At 42.9% G+C, this 19724-nt stretch overlaps 3 protein-coding genes across 3 annotated transcripts; 1 reads left to right on the forward strand and 2 right to left on the reverse strand.

Moving 5' to 3' along the window:
* Positions 1-81: 81 nt before the first annotated feature.
* On the forward strand, positions 82-1384 carry LOC102702658 (uncharacterized protein At4g29660). The gene is made up of 2 exons (XM_006654657.3): positions 82-347; positions 874-1384. Exons 1-2 carry the CDS (start codon positions 165-167, stop codon positions 1006-1008), a joined length of 318 nt encoding a protein of 105 aa, XP_006654720.1. The 5' UTR covers positions 82-164; the 3' UTR covers positions 1009-1384.
* A 162-nt stretch (positions 1385-1546) lies between these two features.
* Positions 1547-6227, reverse strand: LOC102715025 (chaperonin CPN60-like 2, mitochondrial). Its single transcript, XM_006655475.3, has 17 exons — positions 6117-6227; positions 5887-6030; positions 5587-5746; positions 4958-5133; positions 4629-4724; positions 4425-4529; positions 3913-3999; positions 3738-3827; positions 3453-3533; positions 3287-3355; positions 3148-3225; positions 2934-3029; positions 2749-2848; positions 2500-2606; positions 2312-2417; positions 2072-2150; positions 1547-1984 (listed from the first exon to the last, which is right to left on the reverse strand). Exons 1-17 carry the CDS (start codon positions 6171-6173, stop codon positions 1879-1881), a joined length of 1737 nt encoding a protein of 578 aa, XP_006655538.2. The 5' UTR covers positions 6174-6227; the 3' UTR covers positions 1547-1878.
* Positions 6228-7756: 1529 nt separating this feature from the next.
* On the reverse strand, positions 7757-9949 carry LOC102715310. Its single transcript, XM_006655476.3, has one exon. It carries the CDS (start codon positions 9651-9653, stop codon positions 7953-7955), a length of 1701 nt encoding a protein of 566 aa, XP_006655539.1. The 5' UTR covers positions 9654-9949; the 3' UTR covers positions 7757-7952.
* Between the last annotated feature and the right edge of the window lie 9775 nt (positions 9950-19724).

A 19724-nucleotide genomic window follows, 5' to 3' on the forward strand; every position in this document is an offset into this window, starting at 1 on the left:
GAAAGTACGGCCCAATTATATTGGGCCGCAAGCCGGCTCAACTAGAAGACCTAAGCTATGTGATGGGCAGTGCGGCGGCGCTGTTCTGTTCTGTGCCGGCGGTTAGCGGGAGGAGCGCAGCGGCGGCGGCGGCGGCGTGGGGAGGGAGGAAGCGGGGGGTTGGGATGGCGAGCCGGTTCTGGAGGTGGTACGCGGACCGGCAGTTCCACCGGTGGGAGAAGACGGTGCTGTGGGACATGGTGGAGCCGTACCGCCCGCCGCGCTCCTTCGCGCCCCTCATCGGCACCTACGTCGCCGCCTTCTACACCGGCGTCGTCGCCTCCGCCGTCACCGAGCAGCTCTACAAGGTCAGGATTCCCTCAGAAGCACCACCACCTCTTTCCCCTTATCATTCGTTCTTGTACTGAGTGCACATGCCGCGCTTAACGTGCTCGACGGAATGCTTAGCCGCTCCATCTCGAAACTTAGGCATGAAGTTGAATGCTTCAGTGATAAAAGTTCTGTGTAGAATGCTCTTGCATGGTAAGACTAACATGTAATTGGTAGCAGTAGCAGCTAGCTGGATCACCATTTCAAGTTGATTTAACATCAAATTTTGATAATGTAGCATGTGGAATAATGCCATCAAATGGTTTCTTTACTTTCACTGAACTCGCTAGGATCGATTTATCATACAAGCAGCATTGCACCAGACTAAAAGACTGGTGATTTAAAGAATCATGCTATTCTAAACAAATGTTGGTGATTTACAAAATCAGGTTGGATGAAACAATGCAAGGCATATACTTAGCTGAATAACTAGGTTTGACAATTTGACCTCCCCTTATAGAATTATATTAACTTTTGCATGATTTTGGCCACGTTTTGGAGCAGGAGAAGTACTGGGAGGATCACCCAGGCGAGGCCGTGCCTCTCATGCCACCCAAGTTCTACTGGGGGCCATGGAGGATCATGAACGGCGAAGTTCCCCGCTTTATGCAGACACCAGAAGAAGCGAAGCCAGCGTAGAAGTTTCATGGCCTGGTGGATTCAGCAATGGCACCATGCGTCATGTAGTGCTGTGCTTGTTTGCGTGAATAATACAGTTTGCCCCTTTGATCTCAAGGCAATTAGAATTAAATGACCAATTACACAGTAGACACGGTTTATGCCTCCTTTGTAATGAGAAACCAAGTGCTCGTAAGTCACTATCTTACTCCTTGTTATCCTCCACTTTGTATTTTCGTCTTCCTGACATCCTCTGGGGCATAACATTCAAGAGTTGTAATGTGTGATATTTAACAGTTCTAATGTGTTTGAATCTGTTGTGCCTATGTACGATTATCCTTCAGTATGTAACAGTCAACAGTTGCAATGTGCTTGAATCAGTTGTGCCTATGCACGTGTGGACAGCTGTTTTAAGACTTTTATTTACATTTTCTTGATAATATACAATTAAATGATAAAAAACAAATTACGATGAAAAAACCTTAAAATCAACTCTAAATTTAAGGTAAAATTCTAAATTTTGGTTTATATGCATAAGCGAAAAAAATAAGGGGTTAAAATATTGCAGGCAGAATTATTGCCAAAATGCATATTAAAATATTGCAGCTTTTACAATACCAAAGATCGCATACATAATAATCTACAAAATGAGGCGCTCCAAATGAGAGTTTACGTCATCATGGATTCCCTTGTTCAAAAAACAAATTATATCAGAGCCGTCTTTCTCCCGTTTTGAGGGGAGCGTGAAATTCTATAAATATATCAAGTGCTGTTTTTCCCTAGGAAAAGACATAATGTCATAATGCTTTCCAAAAAACACCCTTTCATTTTAGGGGCAGGCACTGTCTTACAGCAGTTAAAAGACAGATCCTAGATCATGTTATATTGCTCTCAAAAATCCATCCCGCTCATCTGCGGCATCCGACTGGCAATTCTGGCTTTTGTTGCTGGAAGCTCAGCAACAGCTGCCTCTGTCGTTGTCATCAGCAAAGAAACGCTGAAACAAAACACAAGGTGTTAAGCAAGTTTGGATAAATATTTACTCATGCAAAAGGAACATGGTAAATCAACTTAACATGTGTACCTTGCTGCATCTTGTAGTGCTGTTCGGATGACTTTCACGGGGTCGATGATGCCAGCCTTAATCATGTCGACATACTCCCCTGTAGTTGGCATAGTGCAGGATTCAGCTACTAAATCACTAAAGATTATTACGCTTTTGAACTCATGTTCAAGGACCGTCTAAATTGCAATCCAGGAACTCATGGTTCTGCACTTCTGCTACAGCCACTAAATTGCCAAAATATAGCTAAACAGCACAAACCTCTTGCTGCATCAAAGCCCAAATTAAGATTATCTTGTTCAATTAGCTTCCCAATGACTACACCACCATCAATGCCAGCATTTGCAGCTATAGTCATCAAAGGGGCCTACAGAAACACCAAGATTATTAGAGATTTAAGAAACACGCCATTAGGTACACGAAGTAACAGGCTCAATACAGGAACTAACCTTCAACGCATTTTTGATAATTTGGACACCAATCTTTTCATCCTCATTTGTTGCTGTGATAATCTTGTCAAGCTCCTTGGTGGCATATAGAAGGGCAACTCCACCACCTGTTTGAAGTTCCACGAATTGCCATATAAAATATGGACAAGTTGCACAAAAGCAAAACATCAAGAAACAAGTTTAGATTTCTCTTAGAAGAATGCCAAAACAAGTGGAGAAATACGATAAAGTTGAAAACCATCACTGCACCTGGTACAATGCCCTCCTCCACAGCAGCTCTTGCTGCGTGTAGAGCATCTGTTACCCTATCTTTCTTTTCACCAACTTCAGCTTCGCTAGCTCCCCCGATCTGCAGCCAAAATGAAAATCCTGAGAAGAGCAAAGTTGGGAAAAGAAACACAGTAAAACATCAGTGTACCTAAAAAATTACAAACCTTGACGACAGCAACACCACCAGATAACTTTGATAGACGTTCTTGAGCCTTTTCTTTGTCGAATACAGCAGTGCTTTTGTCAATTGATTCTCTAAGCTGTTAATGCCATTCACATCATAAATCATTTAATTTCTATTGAATGAGATTCCAGACACTACTATCCAGATAGCCTATAGTTGAGATGAAGTACAGGAGTGATGATTGTTTACAGTACCTGTTTACACCTCTCCTCTATCTGTTGTCTGTCACCTCCACCATCTAGAATGATAGTATCATCAAGGGATACAGTAACCTGTAAAGAAAAATGTCACTGTCTGTTTCTCAGGCAGAACAATTTAACAAGATTGACAAACCTTTTTAGCAGTGCCAAGCATCTGTAGTTGGACTTTACCAAGATCAATACCTCGGTCCTCACTGACAACCTTGAAATTAAATTAAATGAAATAAGCAAGCCAATTTCAGTCATGACTGTATGTCTTGTGTTAAAGGACTTTATATTTGTTGATCGTAATGACTGACCTCTCCTCCTGTCAACACAGCCACATCATCCAGATTGGCTCTTCTGTTTTCACCAAATCCAGGAGCTTTGACAGCACATATCTACAATCAGTGCATGATAACTAGTTCAACAATGTATTCTATACTTTACCGGAATATCAACAAACCATAGTTCCTACTTCCTAGCTTGAAGGCAAGAAGCACCACATGTAAGTTTGCAATTTCACTAAACAACGACACATGTAATCAAACAACTTGTATATACAATTCAGTATTGCATACAAAAGGACCAGTAGTTAATATCACCTTCAATCCAGCACGATGCTTGTTCAGTACAAGCATTGATAGAGCTTCTCCCTCAACATCCTCAGCAATGATGAGAAGAGGTCTACGATTCTACATACATTAGTCACTGCTTAGTATTAAACCTATTTACCGTAGCATCTTCAAATGAAGCTGAAAAATGATGGGACCCAATCACCTTGATAGACATTTCTAATACTGGAAGAAGTGAATTCATTGTTGAGATTTTCTTGTCATGAATTAGAATCAGAGGATTTTCCATCTCCTGCAAAAGCATACAAGGGATAAATGAGAAAGTCTCAGACCATTTGATTGAAATCTTTATGCCTGTTGATGCACATCTCATCTATATTCTCTCTGCTCTCATCAGGTCTTTTCCAGGCCTAAAGCTATCTAAGAAACGAACTCAACAAAGAGAAATTAAAACCTTGCAATGGGAATTTGCAAGGATAAGCACCTTGTGTCATCCTAAAAGGCCAAGATTAAGTGGCATAATCTACCAATGACTATATTAAAGTTACAGGAAACCAAAAGAAAACAAAAATGCACAAACTGACTCAAATCATTACTGATGCTTCACCTCCATACATGTTTCCATCACAAAGTAAAAGAAATGAATGAACACCTAGGAACTTTTTACAACGTAACTTGTGCTGAATTTACTAGTTTAACCAAGAGATATATACTTACACACTTCTGAGTCTTCTGATCAGTCACAAAGTAAGGAGATATGTAGCCTCTGGACAGTTTCATTCCCTGTACTGCTTCAAGCTCATTGTCTAATGTCTTGCCATCCTGCCAGTTTCCAAGAATAAGTTGTACAGTCTAGGCATTATCCAAATAAAATGAGACTTCAGTATGAGGCTAATAATAAAAGCAGCATTTGGTGCTCACAGTAATAGTAATAACGCCATCTTTTCCAACTATTTCCATCGCCTTTGATATCAAATCTCCTATTTCCTTTTCTCCATTTGCAGAAATGGTTGCTACCTGGTTTACAGGAATATGAAATAACATATTTTAAAGCTAGAATTCCAGTGAAGAAAACAATGAGGGATAGTTACATTATGGAAGTGCAGTAATATAGACTCGAGATCATTATTTATTACTACAGAGGCAAACAATAACTACAGAAAATATGCATAAACAACTCCAATATGGTTCATAGGACGTGGTTAGGGGAGAAGAGAAATCAAGCCAACACGCCAAATCAGAGTTCCCACCTGATTTATTTCTTCTGAGGAGTTGATAATCCATGCTTTACTTTTGAGGTGTGTAGTGATAGAGTTTATAGCTTTGTTCATGCCATTACGCAAGTCCATAACATTTACCCCTGCTGCCACAGCCTTGCAACCTTCCGTAAGAATTGCCTGTGTAAGTACAGTTGCACAAGTTGTACCTGATACACCATACAATCAGAACTGCAGTGAGTAGCACTGAATATTCCAATCAGGCTACTACTTCTTATGTTATTTCTAGAGTTATTAAAAATGCTAGAGCTGGGCCATAAAATAACCAGAACATGAAAAACACACTTATCAGAAACTATTGCCGGTGTTACCCAGTTTGAGCACTAAATGCATTGAGCATCACACTCTAGTGAGATAATACTACATAAACTCAATATTTTGACCAAGTTGTCATTATTTCCTTATCCTGACAACATATTCATTGCTACTCCTAATTGACAAAAAAGTATTAACCAAACATGGTGATGGTGGAAAAGACAGATCAACATCATGCTTGTTGGCATTGAGTAGCTTATAAATCAAATAGACTGCTGTGCACAATCGAATAGATAGTTCAAATGGCTGCTCAAGTACAGGAATTTCCTAGAACTCAGGTCCCTTACCATCTCCTGCGACCTTATTAGTAGCTTCAGCGACTTGCTTCACCAGGTTTGCACCAACATTCTTAGTGCTGTCCTCGAACTCAATGCTTTTTGCAACAGTGACTCCATCCTTTGTGACTTTGGGAGTTCCATGGGATCTCTCAATAATCACATTGCGCCCCTTCAACAACACAGAGAATCACAGCCACTCAGCCCATAAATCGAGTGCGATAATCTAGCTTTTCCACTAGATCCACCCTGATCGCTGCGTCACTCTCCCAGCCAATCCACACAGCTCGGAGTACGTCGGAAAGCACGAACCTTGGGACCCATGGTGACCTTGACGGCGTCGGCAAGGTCGTTGACGCCCTGCAGCATGGCGGCCCGCGCGCCGACCCCGAAGGCCACCTCCTTCGCCGCATACCCCCGCGCCCACAGCCGCTGCTCGCCGCCGCGGCGCACGAGCTATCTCACAGAAACAGTTCCCGTCAGCGAGCCAGAATCGACCGCGTCTGATGGGAAGGAGGTGGTGGAGGGTAGCCGCCGGTTACCTGCTTCCGCAGCGCCGAGGAGGACCTCGAAATGGCCGCCGCCGCCGCGCGGTACATGGTGGCGACCCGCGAGCGCTCCCTTCCTCCGGCGGCTTGCTTGGTTTCGCGTTTCGTTTCAAGCCTCTCGAGACGGACGCGAGAGGGTTTACCGCATAGCCCATAGGGAGGAGAGGGTTTTGGGTTCCGGAAGCTTCGGGTCGACGGGCCCATGGGCCTAAAGAGGTCAATTGGAGATTTTTTTGAATTTTATTTATTAAATAATTTACAAATTTAATTTTGTATTTCACAAATTCACAGAACTAACCTCCTGCCGTACTCTAGGAGGGCAGAATGCTGACGTGCCAAACGGACTCTTAGCCGAGAGGGACGGCTGGCAAATGCGGATCTACCCATTTTGCATTTAGCCCCTATCCGCGCTCTGTAAGGGCGGCATGGGGTAAATGCACAGCCGCACGCGCAAAAACAAGCACTCTTTAGGTTTAGTGGTCACATCTGCTCTTGTGAGGATTCGACCTTGGGTCGATGGGCAGTGACCACTAAGCTAAGTTAGTACTTGTGATCAAACAATTACATATGTTTTATATATATATATATATATATATATATATATATATATATATCAAACCGCGGATGAACAGCAATTTTGCACTTTGTCCCTTCCGCTCTTATAGAGGGCGGCAAGGGGCAAAGCGCAAAATTGCTACCGCGCCGTCATTGTCCGTCTCCGGAGGTTAGTTTTGTGAAATTTTGAAACGCAAAATTAAATTTGTAAATTATTTAATAAATAAAATTCAAAATTCAAAAAAATTGTCAACTGGACCTATCCAAAAAATATTTAGGTTAAGTGCATGCATATATATAAATATAATTTATTAACATATGTAAAATATATTTTTGATCACGGTTTGAAGCGATAATCGTGCGGCTTCAGTTAAAAATCATAACGATATGAGCGATAATCACGCGGTTTTAACAAAAATATATAGAGGTCGTTAGGCATCGAAATTGAAGAGGAAAATTAGGGGAAAAGATTATGAGGCTTACAGTAAAAAAATAAAGTATATCTGAGCAGTTGTAGGGTAAAAAAATTGGCATGATCTTTGCTAATAGTTCAAGAATTTAGCAATTAAGAACATAGGTAACAATCACAAATTTACAAATTATGGTATGAAATAAGCATGCATATTATAACACGAAGTCGACAACCATAATATATTAATGTTCACAAGTAAAGTTCACAACAATCAGAGCCTCAAGTCCATCATACAAACATAATCAATTACACCGACTATGCGAACAAATGGGAAAAGATTGAGGGACTTTGGACCAATTCAACGGGCATGCATACAGGGGAGGGTGTTATTCTTCCTAGTGGACTAGTGGACTAAGTTAACTCAGGTCAATTCGTCTTTTCTCAAAGTTATAAATGAATCATGGAGTTTTTTTGAATTTTTTGTTCACATCTAAGCTTAATAAATACATATCTATCACCTTTTTTTTTTCTTAATTTTTCATCAATTTTTTTGAACTTGGGCGGTTTTTCCCAGAGGAAACCACCCAAAACCGTTATCGTTTCTCAGCGATATGCTTGATTATCGTCACGATCGTGATAAGAGAAACCTGGACAGGACACATTTGCTGTAACCCTAGATTCCACTATTATATATATTTTTTATTTCGAAAAAGAGGGAGTAGTACAAAAGAAAATGCTTATAAGGCAAAATTAAAAAAGCAACAACAGAGTTTGGTCAAATAACAGAACTTATAAAAAGTTGCATAGAAATAAATTAAGATCATAACTTAATGCCTTGTATACAACACATGAACGTAACGATATCACTCTAAAAGCACTGAAACAGGAGATGTCGGGCAAGAATTTCTAACGGCAAACTGGTTCAGAATTTGGACTTTCTCCTCATCACTCCAATGGTGCTGCTGATTCACAGTTTTCCAGTCCCAACGCCCCATTTCTTGAACATGCCCATATCTAAATAGAGCAACAAGCTGCAACGCTGTTGACACTTCCATTACAAAGTTAACAAAGAAAACCTGCCTTTCCGTCCCCTCGAAACCGACCATAATCAACTCCTTTAGCTTTTCGTGCTGCAAAGTGGACGGCTGCCAAATGATTTGATCACAACACTCATCATCCCAAGGGATAACATGGATGTGAAGGCTCTCCAGGTATGGTGCTGCTTCAAGTAGGAGGCGAGGCCAAGAGACATCCCATGATGAAGGCACATCAGCAATCAGAAGCCTTGTGAGGTTAGGCAGCAACAATGAGGGGCACGACGGCACGAACCATCTCCCATATCCGGTGAATCGTAGAACCAGGTTGGTTATCTCTTGGGCGAATCCAAGAAAATCCTCAATGTTCAAGTCCCAGCCAAAACACAAGGTACGTCGAGAGCTGGAGTAGCCATGGCACAAGTTAAGGTTCATGTGCGTAAGGTGTGGGTACGAGCAACCCTCGTGCCTCACCCAAGTTCTCCTGATAGCTATGCTCTCCATCATCCCAAGAGAGTGCAGCACAGTGAAACCGCAGAACTCCAGGATGAGCTGCTTGATCCCTGACCGGGGGGCATCGATATTCAGAACGTCCTTCCACATGCATGACTTGAGGTGCAGCACTTGCAGTTGGGGGCATGAGTTCAACACAGCTTCGTAGGCTGCTGCAGGCGTGGAGTTCTCCAAGTTTTCCAAGGTCAGTTTGGTCAGAGCTTGGAACCCCTGCAATGGCGGAATGATACAACCTGCTAGCCTCAGGCTTCTCAGGCGGGACTTGTGCGGCTCATTGCAGAGAGCCTGGTTGGTAAATCTGTGCACATCTGGGGGGATAGACCAATATGCAGACTTTGCAACAACCTCTAGATCCTCGACTTCCCAAGCATCCACTGCCTTGCTGATCAATCGGTTCATGCAGCCAGCGTAGTGAGTGGCGAAGAATTCAATCCTCACCCTAGCGACTCTCCGACGAGCTCCGCCAGCACGAGCATAACCATCATCCGCGTCTAGGAAATTGTTGATGGAGGCCGCCATGTTCCGCATGGCGAGGCGCTCATACCTCTTGATGCTGGCAACGAGAACCTTGACGTCAACATGATAAAGCATATACCCAGTGGTTTTGTGGAGTTGGATGCACCGGTGGTAGCGCGGCGGGAGTGTGTCGCTGGCCATGAAATCGAGGGCGTCAAGCCAGCGCCGGAGCCGTGCCCAGCGCTTGGAGAGCAGCGCGGTGGCGAGCGCCGAGCGAGTGTCGAGCCGCCGCAGGATGAGCAGGAGCATATCGTCGGGGAGGGCGCTGATGCGGTCGTCGTCAGCGAACGCCGCCGCCGTTGTCCTTCTGCTGCAGCACCCACCCTTCCTCCTCACCACGTTGCGGAGGGCTCGGAGTCGCTCGTCGCCGCTGGTCACCGGCGTCCGGCGGCGACAGAAGGTATCTTCCCTCCTAACCTCAGTGGAATTGCCAAGGGAGCACCCATCTGGTTGCCTCAGATCGCAATCGCGGCCGCGGCCGCGGCTAAATTTCATCCGCATCGGCGATTCCAAAGAGCTAATGCCTCAGCCCCGAGCAGCTCCGCCTCTCCCCTCCTCCGCAGAGGACGCCGCCCCGAGTTGGTCCGCAGCGAGCAGATCCGGCCGCCGTCTCGCCGCTCCGCGCGCAGATCCGATGCGATCCTTGCCGCTTGTCCACGGCGCAAACAGGTAGACGTATAGTGCGTTTAGATTGACCGCAATAGGGATGGGATTGGGCGGTAGCGGCCGGCGGAACGATGGCGCTGTTGGGTTGGGGGGCGGGGCTGCGGCGGCGGCGGCGCGATTACGCCTTTATACGGGGTGAATCTGAAATCTGAAAGGAGTTCAAGTAGGATTAGGGCATGTTCGAAGTTGTTTTTAGTAATAGATTTCATCCCCATCTGGCTATCTCATCCAAATCAGGAACGATACAGGTATAGTCCGATATCGTTTTGACCTTTATCTGATCAAATATTGTTATCGCCGTGATCAGATCATAAAGTTCAAGCTCATGTTTACTTCGGCTAGAGATTATTCTAATATAGATTATTGACTCGGATTATTATAAACTAGATTATTAGGACCGTGTTTGACTGCACCGATAAGTTACTGATCCTCTTCTTTTCCATGTGCACGTTTTCCGAACTGCTAAACGGTTATATTTTACAAAAAATTTCTATAGAAAAGTTATTTTAAAATATTATATTAATCTATTTTATATTTTAAATAATTAATACTTAATTAATTATGTCATAATCTATTAATACGTTTTTCGTACCGAGTGCGATCTAGAAGTGAAGTGAAGTAGAAAGAAATGTTAAATGCCTGTAGTTGTTTTAAAGTACCGAGGATAACCATTTAATATAAATAAACACTTTTGAATAAGTTTATCAGATTATATAATATTGGCAAAGGGTTATGCTATCTTAACTACAGTAAAAAGTGATGATTCCGCCATCTATTATACCAACGCCGTGACTCCTTGAAGAAAGAGCGCGATCGAATCTATAAAGATCTTAGTTTTCTGTCCCACTACATGCCACGTAGACTAGCATTGTTACACTGTTCACCCATTTTTCCGTCTGACCAGTCTGCACCTGTTTTGGTCAACAGCGGTTTTGGTCATAAAGGTAAGAAGACGCTAGGTCGGTTCTTGCCACGTCTTACTATCTCTAATGTTCACCATTCTGAACATTCTTGCCAAGTCTAGCTATTTTTGTTTTTGATGAACGCATTGTTCTTATTTTTCACATGATAATATTTATATTGTTTGAAACGTATATATTTTATTATCATATCTATGTTCTTCGTAATATTCGTGGCTTTGCCATGGGTGTACGCCCTAGTTTAATATACAATTGGTTTGTATCTCGGTGGTTCTGGCTTTGCACTATTCTCAACGTAAACTTCTCAATGCAATGTAAGCTTCCTCAATCTATTATATATTCAATACACTTTACTATTCCTTACTTACATACTCCCTATATGATGTGTTGAATTTTATGTTCACATTTGAGCTTTTGTCTTATTCAAAATATATATAATTATTAATTATTTTGTTATAATATGTTTTATTATTATAAGAACTTTAAGTATGCTTTATAATTTTACATATTTAGATATAAATTTTAAATAAGACGAACGGTCAAATGTAGATTTAAAAGTCAACGGTATCCTATTAAAAACATGGAGAGGGTATAACTTATTTTTAAAACTTATTTTAAAATTTATAATTTACATAATTAAAATAAACTTCAGTAAAACGCATGAGCATTTTTTTATATCTCCTATTATAAAAGTTGATCGTGTTTCTGCTATTCGTCTATTCGTCTGCATCGCCGGAGTGGGCAAGGCTACATCGTCCACGTCATGCACAATGTGTGAGCCTTCCATCTTTCTGAATGGTCTACCTTGAGTGGATGATGACACGTAGCACAGTGGTAGTGTATTCACTTAGTAGCGAATGGTCGCGAGTTTCATCCTTGCCGGGAGCATACCGTTGGTCACAGATCTAGATGTGATAGGTTTAAATACTAGCAAAGTCATATTTAATTTCTTTTTATAATTTACTTTTATTTTTTTAAAATGTTCACGTAGAAGTATAACTGTCACACCCTGAGTTTTATCCTAGCCAAGAAATAATTAAATAATATATTAAAAATAATTTGTTAATTAAATTTCAGGAGAAACTCAGTGTAATAAATTAATTTAATTTAATTCGAAGCTTTTCGGATGTTCTAAAATGTCCCGAAAGCATTTTAAATGATTAACAGGATTTATATTTGAATTGCAGTCAATAAAATTTGCTCTAATCAACTTAATAAAAATCGGCAAAATTGGAGGCAATTTCTTTTTTTCCTCCTTCCTTTTTCTTTTCTTTTCCCTTCTCCTTTTTTCCCTTTTTCCATTTCCCTTTTCTTTTTCTCTTTTCCTTTTTTTTCTCTTCCTTCAGCCTCCTCCTCCTCTCCCGCTAGGCCGGCCCAGTCCTTCTCCCGGCCCAGCTCGCCCCTACCTCTCTCCCTCCCGCACCGGGCCGAGCCAGGCCACGACCCAAACCGCCGAGCCCCAAGTCCTCTTCGCCTCCCTCTCCCTCTCCCAGGACACCGACAAGTGGGCCCCACCTGTCGGGCCCGTCTAGTTCCTCCGGCCGACACCGACGCCACCCCGCCGTCGTCGGAGCGTCGTCGCGCCGCCGCGCCCGTCGCGCCGTCGTCTCCTCCCCGAGCCGCCCGGCGTTCCCGTCGTGTCGCCGCTGCGTTCACCGTCGGACACTGCTCCCCATGCCGTCGGCAGGCGCCAAGGGCCCCGCGCTGCCGCCGCCGGGTCGCCGCCCGACGTCCCCGTCGCCACGCCGTCGTGGTGCCGCTCTTGCCTTCCCGCGCGATCTCCTCTCATTCTCGCATGCCGTCGTCGTCACCGTGGTCCCGTCGCCGCCTCTTCTTTGCTCTGGTGTGCCGCCTTGTCGTCCAGTCGCTGCGTCAGTCGCGCACGCCGCCCGCTTCTGCGATGCCACCGCTCGTGCCTCACCGACGCCAGCCACGCACTCGTCCGCCCGCGCCACGCTCGCCCGCCGCGCCCTCACGCTCTGTGCCGCAGCTGCGCTGCGCGTCGGCCTCACCGTCGCCCTGGCCGGGCATGCGCCGCCGCCACGCCGCTGGCCGCGCTGCGCCGTGCCACCGCGTTTGCCGCCACCTTCTTTGCGCGCGTGTGCGACGCTGTCTCTAGCCGCCACCTCCGCCCTAGCCGCGCCACCCCTATAAAATTCGCCTCCCAGCCCGCCGCCGCCGCCACTTTTCCCCTCTCCGCCCGAGCCGCCGCTGTGCCTAGCCACCTCACCGCCGCGCCAGATCTCGCCAACTGTGCGCCGCCGGCCGTCACCACCTATCCCGCCACGACGCCGACTCACCGCCGTCGTTCCCACCGCCGGTAAGCCGTCGCCGTCCCCCTTCCCCTCTCTTTTTCCCTCCGCACGCTGTCGCTGAGGTCGCCACCGCCGCCACGCGTGTGCGTGCCCCAGACGTCACCGTCGCCCCTCCGCCCGTCGTTACCCTCGCCTCGCCGTCGCCGACGCGACCTCACCGACGCCGAAGCGTCGTCGCCCTCCCGTCGCGCCGTCGTCGTCGTCCTCCCCAAGCCGCCGCCATTCTCCCTTCAGTGCCGCCGCTCTTAGCGCCGTCGCCAGCTCTCGCGTGGCCACCCACTGGGTCGCCGCCGTCCGCCGCATACCCGCTGGTCCGCGCCGCCGTCCGCCGCCCTTCGTCGCCGACCGCCCCTCCCTCTGTCTCGGTTGAGGCCGAGCAGGCCATCTCCCCTCCTCTCTCTGTTTTCTCTCTCTGGCATGTCGGGCCCGCAAGCCAGCAACACCCTCTCTCCCCGTGGGCCCCGCATGTCGGTCTGCCCTCTCTCTCCCGTGTCGTGGGACCGCCTTGTCAGCTCTCCCTTCTCTCTCTCCTCTCCTCCCCGGGCCCACGTGTCATGCCCTCAATCTCTCCTCTCTCCCACTGACAAATGGGCCCCAGACGTCAGCCTCCTCTCACTCTTGTGCTGACGTCATCCCTCCAATTAATTGCGCAATAATTCATTAAGGTTTTCTGTTTAGTTTAAAACACAGATAATCTTCTAAAATTCATAAGTAATTCATCTAGTCTCCGTTTAGGTCCATTCAAGTTTCATTAAATCCAGAAAAATGCCAAGAATCCATTAAAAATAGTTTCTCTCTCTGTTTCAGTAGTTTTTTAGCCTGTTTTGTTTGTTTTGCCTCATTTGTCGTAGGTTTTGACCCCGTCACAGCGCGTTCGTTCTCGAAGTCGTCGCCGGAGTTCCTCGTGGGTCTAAGCAAGGCAAGTGGCACCCTTCTTTGATCATATTGAACCTATGTTTATAAAATCCCTCGCTTTTACATTCAAACATGCATTGTATTCAAATGTATTTACTTTATTTATCTATTGGGCATTTACCTTTATACCCGTTGATCCCCATTTATTATTATTGTCATCTCAGGGTTAATTTGACTAGACTTAGGGTTAGACAATGCTTAGCCATGCTTAGTTCAACTAGCTCACCAATTCTTATTTAATTATTGATTAGACTTTGATAGACTTTTAATGGTTGTAATCATTATTAATATCCCGTTGAGGATTATTACAACTAAAATATTGCTTATGGTGGGCTATGGGTGCATGGTTTTGAGAGTCGTGCCCATGGCAGTTAAGGACCGGTTCTCAGGAAACCCTGAAAGTCTTACACGTACTAACCACAAGCCAGAATGGGCAACGGTGAGACTCGTAATCTAGCTTGTCCCTATTCGACGTACCAAGGCAAGGGAGAGCGTGATGGAGTATGGACGGGCAATCGTGGTGTAACGAAAGCCTCTACTGCTTCCGGATTCACCAAGGCACAAGAGGGTACTGCCCGACTTGGTGTAAAGGAGGGGGTGAAACCTGAAGTGCGATGTGATTGTCTAGGGAGGGTTGGGTGAAAGGTATTATCATGGTTTCCGTACTGAGGTATCGTGGTGATACGTTGGGGCATGGTAACATGCTTGGCAGCCATATCTTGTGGGTAAAGTTGTACACCTCTGTAGAGTAAAACTATTCGAATAGCCGTGCCCGCGGTTATTGGGCGAACTGACAGACTCATTGGGATTAGTTGAACCTCTTTAATAATTTTATTAATCTTGGAACTGGTTTGACCCTGCGCAATGTGGTGTAACGTTGGCAGTGGTTTGGGTCTGTCGCAACGTGGTTTAACGTTGGACAGAGGGTTGACCCTGTCGCTACGTGGTGTAACGTTCGACAGCGGTCTGGGCCTGTTGCAACGTGATGTAACGTTGGACAGTGGATGATTATTTTAAATGTTACTTTACTTTTATTTCAGTCTATTTTATCTACTGTTTTGCTAAATTACTGCAGCTTTGTGCAATTTAACCTTAGCCTATCTTTGACACCCTATTGCATTCATTATTCTCCCTCTCTTGGGTGTTGCTTGTTGAGTACGGTGGTTTGTACTCAGCCTTGCTTAATTTTCCCCCACCAGAGCAAGTGCCAGAGTTTCAGTCAAAAGTCAGAAGAAGGTTGTTCCCAAGGTTGAAGTGAGGTTCAGTCCGCCGTCGAGAATGCCTGTGGTATGGAGCCGTCATCGCCAGCTGAAGTTGAAGATTAGATGGTTTAGTTTGTTTTCTTTTTTCCTCTGCATTTCGATAGATAATTGTTTTTTTTAAGTCATGGAACTGTGTATTAATTTATCATAGTGTGTACTCGAGCTGATTCCTGGACCGAGATTTAATGCATGCTATTGTTCAGAAATTTGGTGTAAATTTCTAGGCGTGACAATAACTGACAAAAAAAATAAAAAAATCAAAGGAAGTAGGACCTAGAGAACTTGGTTGAAAATGACAAAGCATTGTATAGTGTGTCCCTATCTTTCTTCATTGTCGAAATATTTCATATCTTTTTTAATTAGTTTATGATGTTGAGCATAATTTATTATTCTTAATTATAAGTTTCCTGATGTAACTTACACTTATCAAATCAATTCTACGTTGATCATAATTTGCTATTCCTGACTTGGCATGTAATTTATTTTCAAAACTTATTTTTAAAATTTATTTTAGTTTGTATAATTAAAATTAATTTGACCCAGTACAACTCACAAATATTTTTTCTAGTAAAAGCATATAGATATAGAGTCTTGTGTTATCTCTTGGTCAATTCAACAAAATATTTTGTATTACTTTCCTCTTATTTTTATCGATCAAGTGCAACAAAAATTCCTTTGAATAAATAGTAATACTTGATTTTTAGCCGTACTCATGTTTTTCTCTTTCCTCCCCTCTTTTTTCTCCATATCATCCCATTTGATTAAGGTCATATCTGTTTCAGCTTAGGATTATTGTAATTTAGATTATAGAAATAATTTGAAATAAATAATAAGATTATATGCTATAGCCTAGATAATAAATCAATATAATCTGGCAATCTCCTCCAAAGATGGTTTTTTTCATATCTCTGAGCTGGACTCGCTATCCCGAATCAAATGACTATTTTCCACTACTTCCGTTTTATATTGTAAGACTTTCTAACCTTATATTATTAATTAGATAAGGCTCAAAAGTCTTACCCTGTGAAATAGAGGAATAATATACACTCGAGCATACGAAAGTCTATAGCCAATGGATACGGCGCTCTTTACCGAACTGGAGAGGTTGAAACTGAGCGGATATTTCGTCTCAATAGGAAGTGAAATACGCGTCTAATTTGAATTTCAGACTACCGTTCGAGAACTGCGCAATATATAAGGCTTGCACGAAGGAGAAGAAGGACTTGTGTGGGGAATAAGAAAAGAAAAAAAAAGAGAGGAAAACAAGAAGGGGAAATAAAGAAGAAAACAAGGAGAGAAAAAAAAGGGAGAAATACAAAAAAAAATTATAAATTAAAATGTTCACTAGCGATGACTGTACATTGTTTAAAATTAAATATTTGCATTAAATAAAAAGATCAAATGAAGTAAGACTTGGAGAACTTAGTTGAAAAAGACAACAAGATTTTATGCGTATTTGTCTTACTTCGTTGCCGAAAGACCAATCATATTATTTAATTTTTAATTTGTTTACAAGGTTGAGCACAATTTACTGTTCGTAATTATAAGATTTCAGATGTGACGTATGTTTCCCAAATTAATTATATATGTTGATCACAATTTACTATTCCCGACTCAATGCACAATTTATTTTTAAATTTTATTTTAATTTACAAAATTAAAATCTAACGGGTGTAACGCATGAGCATTTTTTTTAGTCTTACCATACATTACCTACTTCGTTTATAATAGTCCAGCTTACAGTAATCTGCATTAATAATCTACATTACAATGATCTAAAGTGGAAATAAACATGGCTTAATTCCTTGGTTAGGTCAATTATTTCGATCGAGCTTGTTTGGTTACTGGTCACCGTATTAGTTTGCTTTAAGTTATTGTTGTTTCTTGAAATAGTTCTTATCCATCACTTTGTGTAATTTATATCAACATGATAATATACTATTTTCTATCCGCAATCTCATACTCTATCAGTTAGGTAAAATCTATTAGATTGTGTTTATCATATAGTTTTAATTAATTCGATATATTTTGCTTATTGTTTTATCAAAGTTCCAAACCGATGAGTTATCTTATATTACTATAGAATATTGATCATTGGCTCACTGTGTTGATGATTGATTTAGATTTGCTAGGTGTTTGATCTATTCTTATTAATTGTAATCTTATTTTATCTCGGTTAGGTCTGATCTATTAAGATTATTCTTAATAAGGTTAGATTAGATATTTTGTAGATCTTGGTCAGTTATCAGTTGGTTATATCCGATGATCCGTGGTATTTCGCATATATTCATTGCCTTTACATTGATAGTATAGCTGATCGACCCATTATTATTTTGCTAGATCAATCGGTTGGCTTTAGCAGTTCTATCGACTTATTGGTTGATCGGTTACCTTATCTTATCAATCCCATCGGCTAATAGGTTGATTGATTTAATTATTTATATTCTCCTTATAAATTATAAGGTCAAATTGATTACCATGTATCTAACCTCAGATTTAAGGACTGCACTAGAGGTAAGCAGAGCTCTTAGGCTGTTGAAGGATTTATCCTTGAACAGGGAGATCAGTGGACCCCCTTTTGTGGTAGGCCCAACCAGCGCAGGGAAGCACAGGCTGCAGACATAGTGTACTATTGTGTTGGTGTAAAGACAATGGAGAAGGAGCACGTAAGCGTGGAAAAAATCTCACAAATAGAGTGATTTATACAAGCTCGAGCCACACAGAGGAATAATACCCTACTCATGTCATATTTGTATGACTTTTCCCTCTTGCTAGACCACTCGCTTGTTTCTCTTTCTCTTGGCTCAGGCAAGATTTCTATCTGGCTGGTGGAGCCTCCCCTTGCCCATCCTCTTCCTTTATTTGTGAACATTGTCCTCCTTTTATAATAACGAAAATTGTAAGGCTGTCACTATAATTTTGTTAAATTGAAGATATGCCATCCTGATCCACATGTGCCCCACGTGTCAATGAGATACCAATGTTATATCTTCAACTTTGCAAAGTCATAATGGCACGACAAGTTTCCCTTTATAATATTAAGGGGATATCATAATGTTATAGACGAGATGACTACAATAACCTAATTAATATGAGTAGAAATTCTTCTTAATGTGATTGATAGGAATGGACAAGGATGACCTTTTTTATCCATAGGGATATCAGAAGATGTCCCATCGGCTTCAAGGCATGGCATGGATAAAAGTGTATTAGACACATGTGTGTCTGACATAAGAACGTATGGCATGAATACGATAGATGCAACATTATTTTTGATAGGTGGATTATGTTAGGTGACCTACATGAGACCCTCTAAAAAGTCCCCCTTTATTGGGACGAGGGTGTTGTCTCTTTCGGTGGCTAGCTAGCTTGGCCTACACTTTGGGTGGCCCGACCTATCCTTTGGTGAAGGGTCCTTCGGACGGCCAACCTATCCTTCTGGAGACCCGACCCACCCTTCGGGGAAGGATCCTTCGGGCGGCCCAATCTACCCTTTGTGGTCTGACCCACCCTTTCGACGAAGGTCCTTCTGCCCTGTAAGCCACTAGTGGGTACCCTAGTCCCCAAAATAAAGACACATGCCTTCGAGCGTGTTGGTGCGAATTCTGCGTCAACAAAAGTCTCATGCATATAGATATAATTATGTAGCAAATATGAAAGGATAGATAGAGTAAGAAATTTTTACTCTGTAAAGAAAGATTTAGTAGTTCAATTCGGGTATGATAAGCCTACACAGTCGTACTTGGTCATATCAAGCCTTGAGGAGTTATATTGTAACACATTGCCTCCAAAATCCGCATTGAGCGGACCCACGTTCGTATAGTATTCTACTTATATTTTCGTCCTCATTTCATGTAAAAGGGTTAATCAGGAAATACCATGGTTAGAGGACCAATGCTTATAAGCAGATCCTCACCCACCTAAACTTTCAAGGTGGTACTAAACCACCACTACACATATACTTCTAGATTTTTTTAAAATTTTTAGTTTTATTTAATAAATAATTTACAAAGCTATATTTTTGTTTTCAAAATTCACAAATCTAACCTCCTGCTGCCCTCCTAAAGAGCGAAAAGATAACGTGGCAGACAGCGGGGAGGTAGCCGCGGACGAGTGATGACGGCATGGTGGAAATTCTGTAGTTTAGCCCCTTGCTTCCCTCTGTGAGAGCGGCAAGAGGGCGAATTGCAAAATTGTCGCACGCGTCTGGGAACTTTTCGATTGAACCACGGTTTGATACATATATGTATAACGTTGTAATTGTTTAATCACAAGTTGTACCTTGGTTCAGTGGTCATCGTCCCCTTCTTCTATCCAGGGGACCGGAGGTTGAATCCTTGTTGGGGCATATTTCCTCCTATTTTTGCCAACTAAAAAGCCCAAGCATAAGTCCTATTTTGCCAACCAAAAAGCCCAAGCAAAAATCGAAGAAAATATGCTCCTATGATAATTCATCTTCTAGTCTTGTGATTAAACAATTACATACATTATACA

Source organism: Oryza brachyantha, chromosome 5 (assembly GCF_000231095.2).
Source record: "Oryza brachyantha chromosome 5, ObraRS2, whole genome shotgun sequence".
NCBI lineage: Eukaryota > Viridiplantae > Streptophyta > Magnoliopsida > Poales > Poaceae > Oryza > Oryza brachyantha.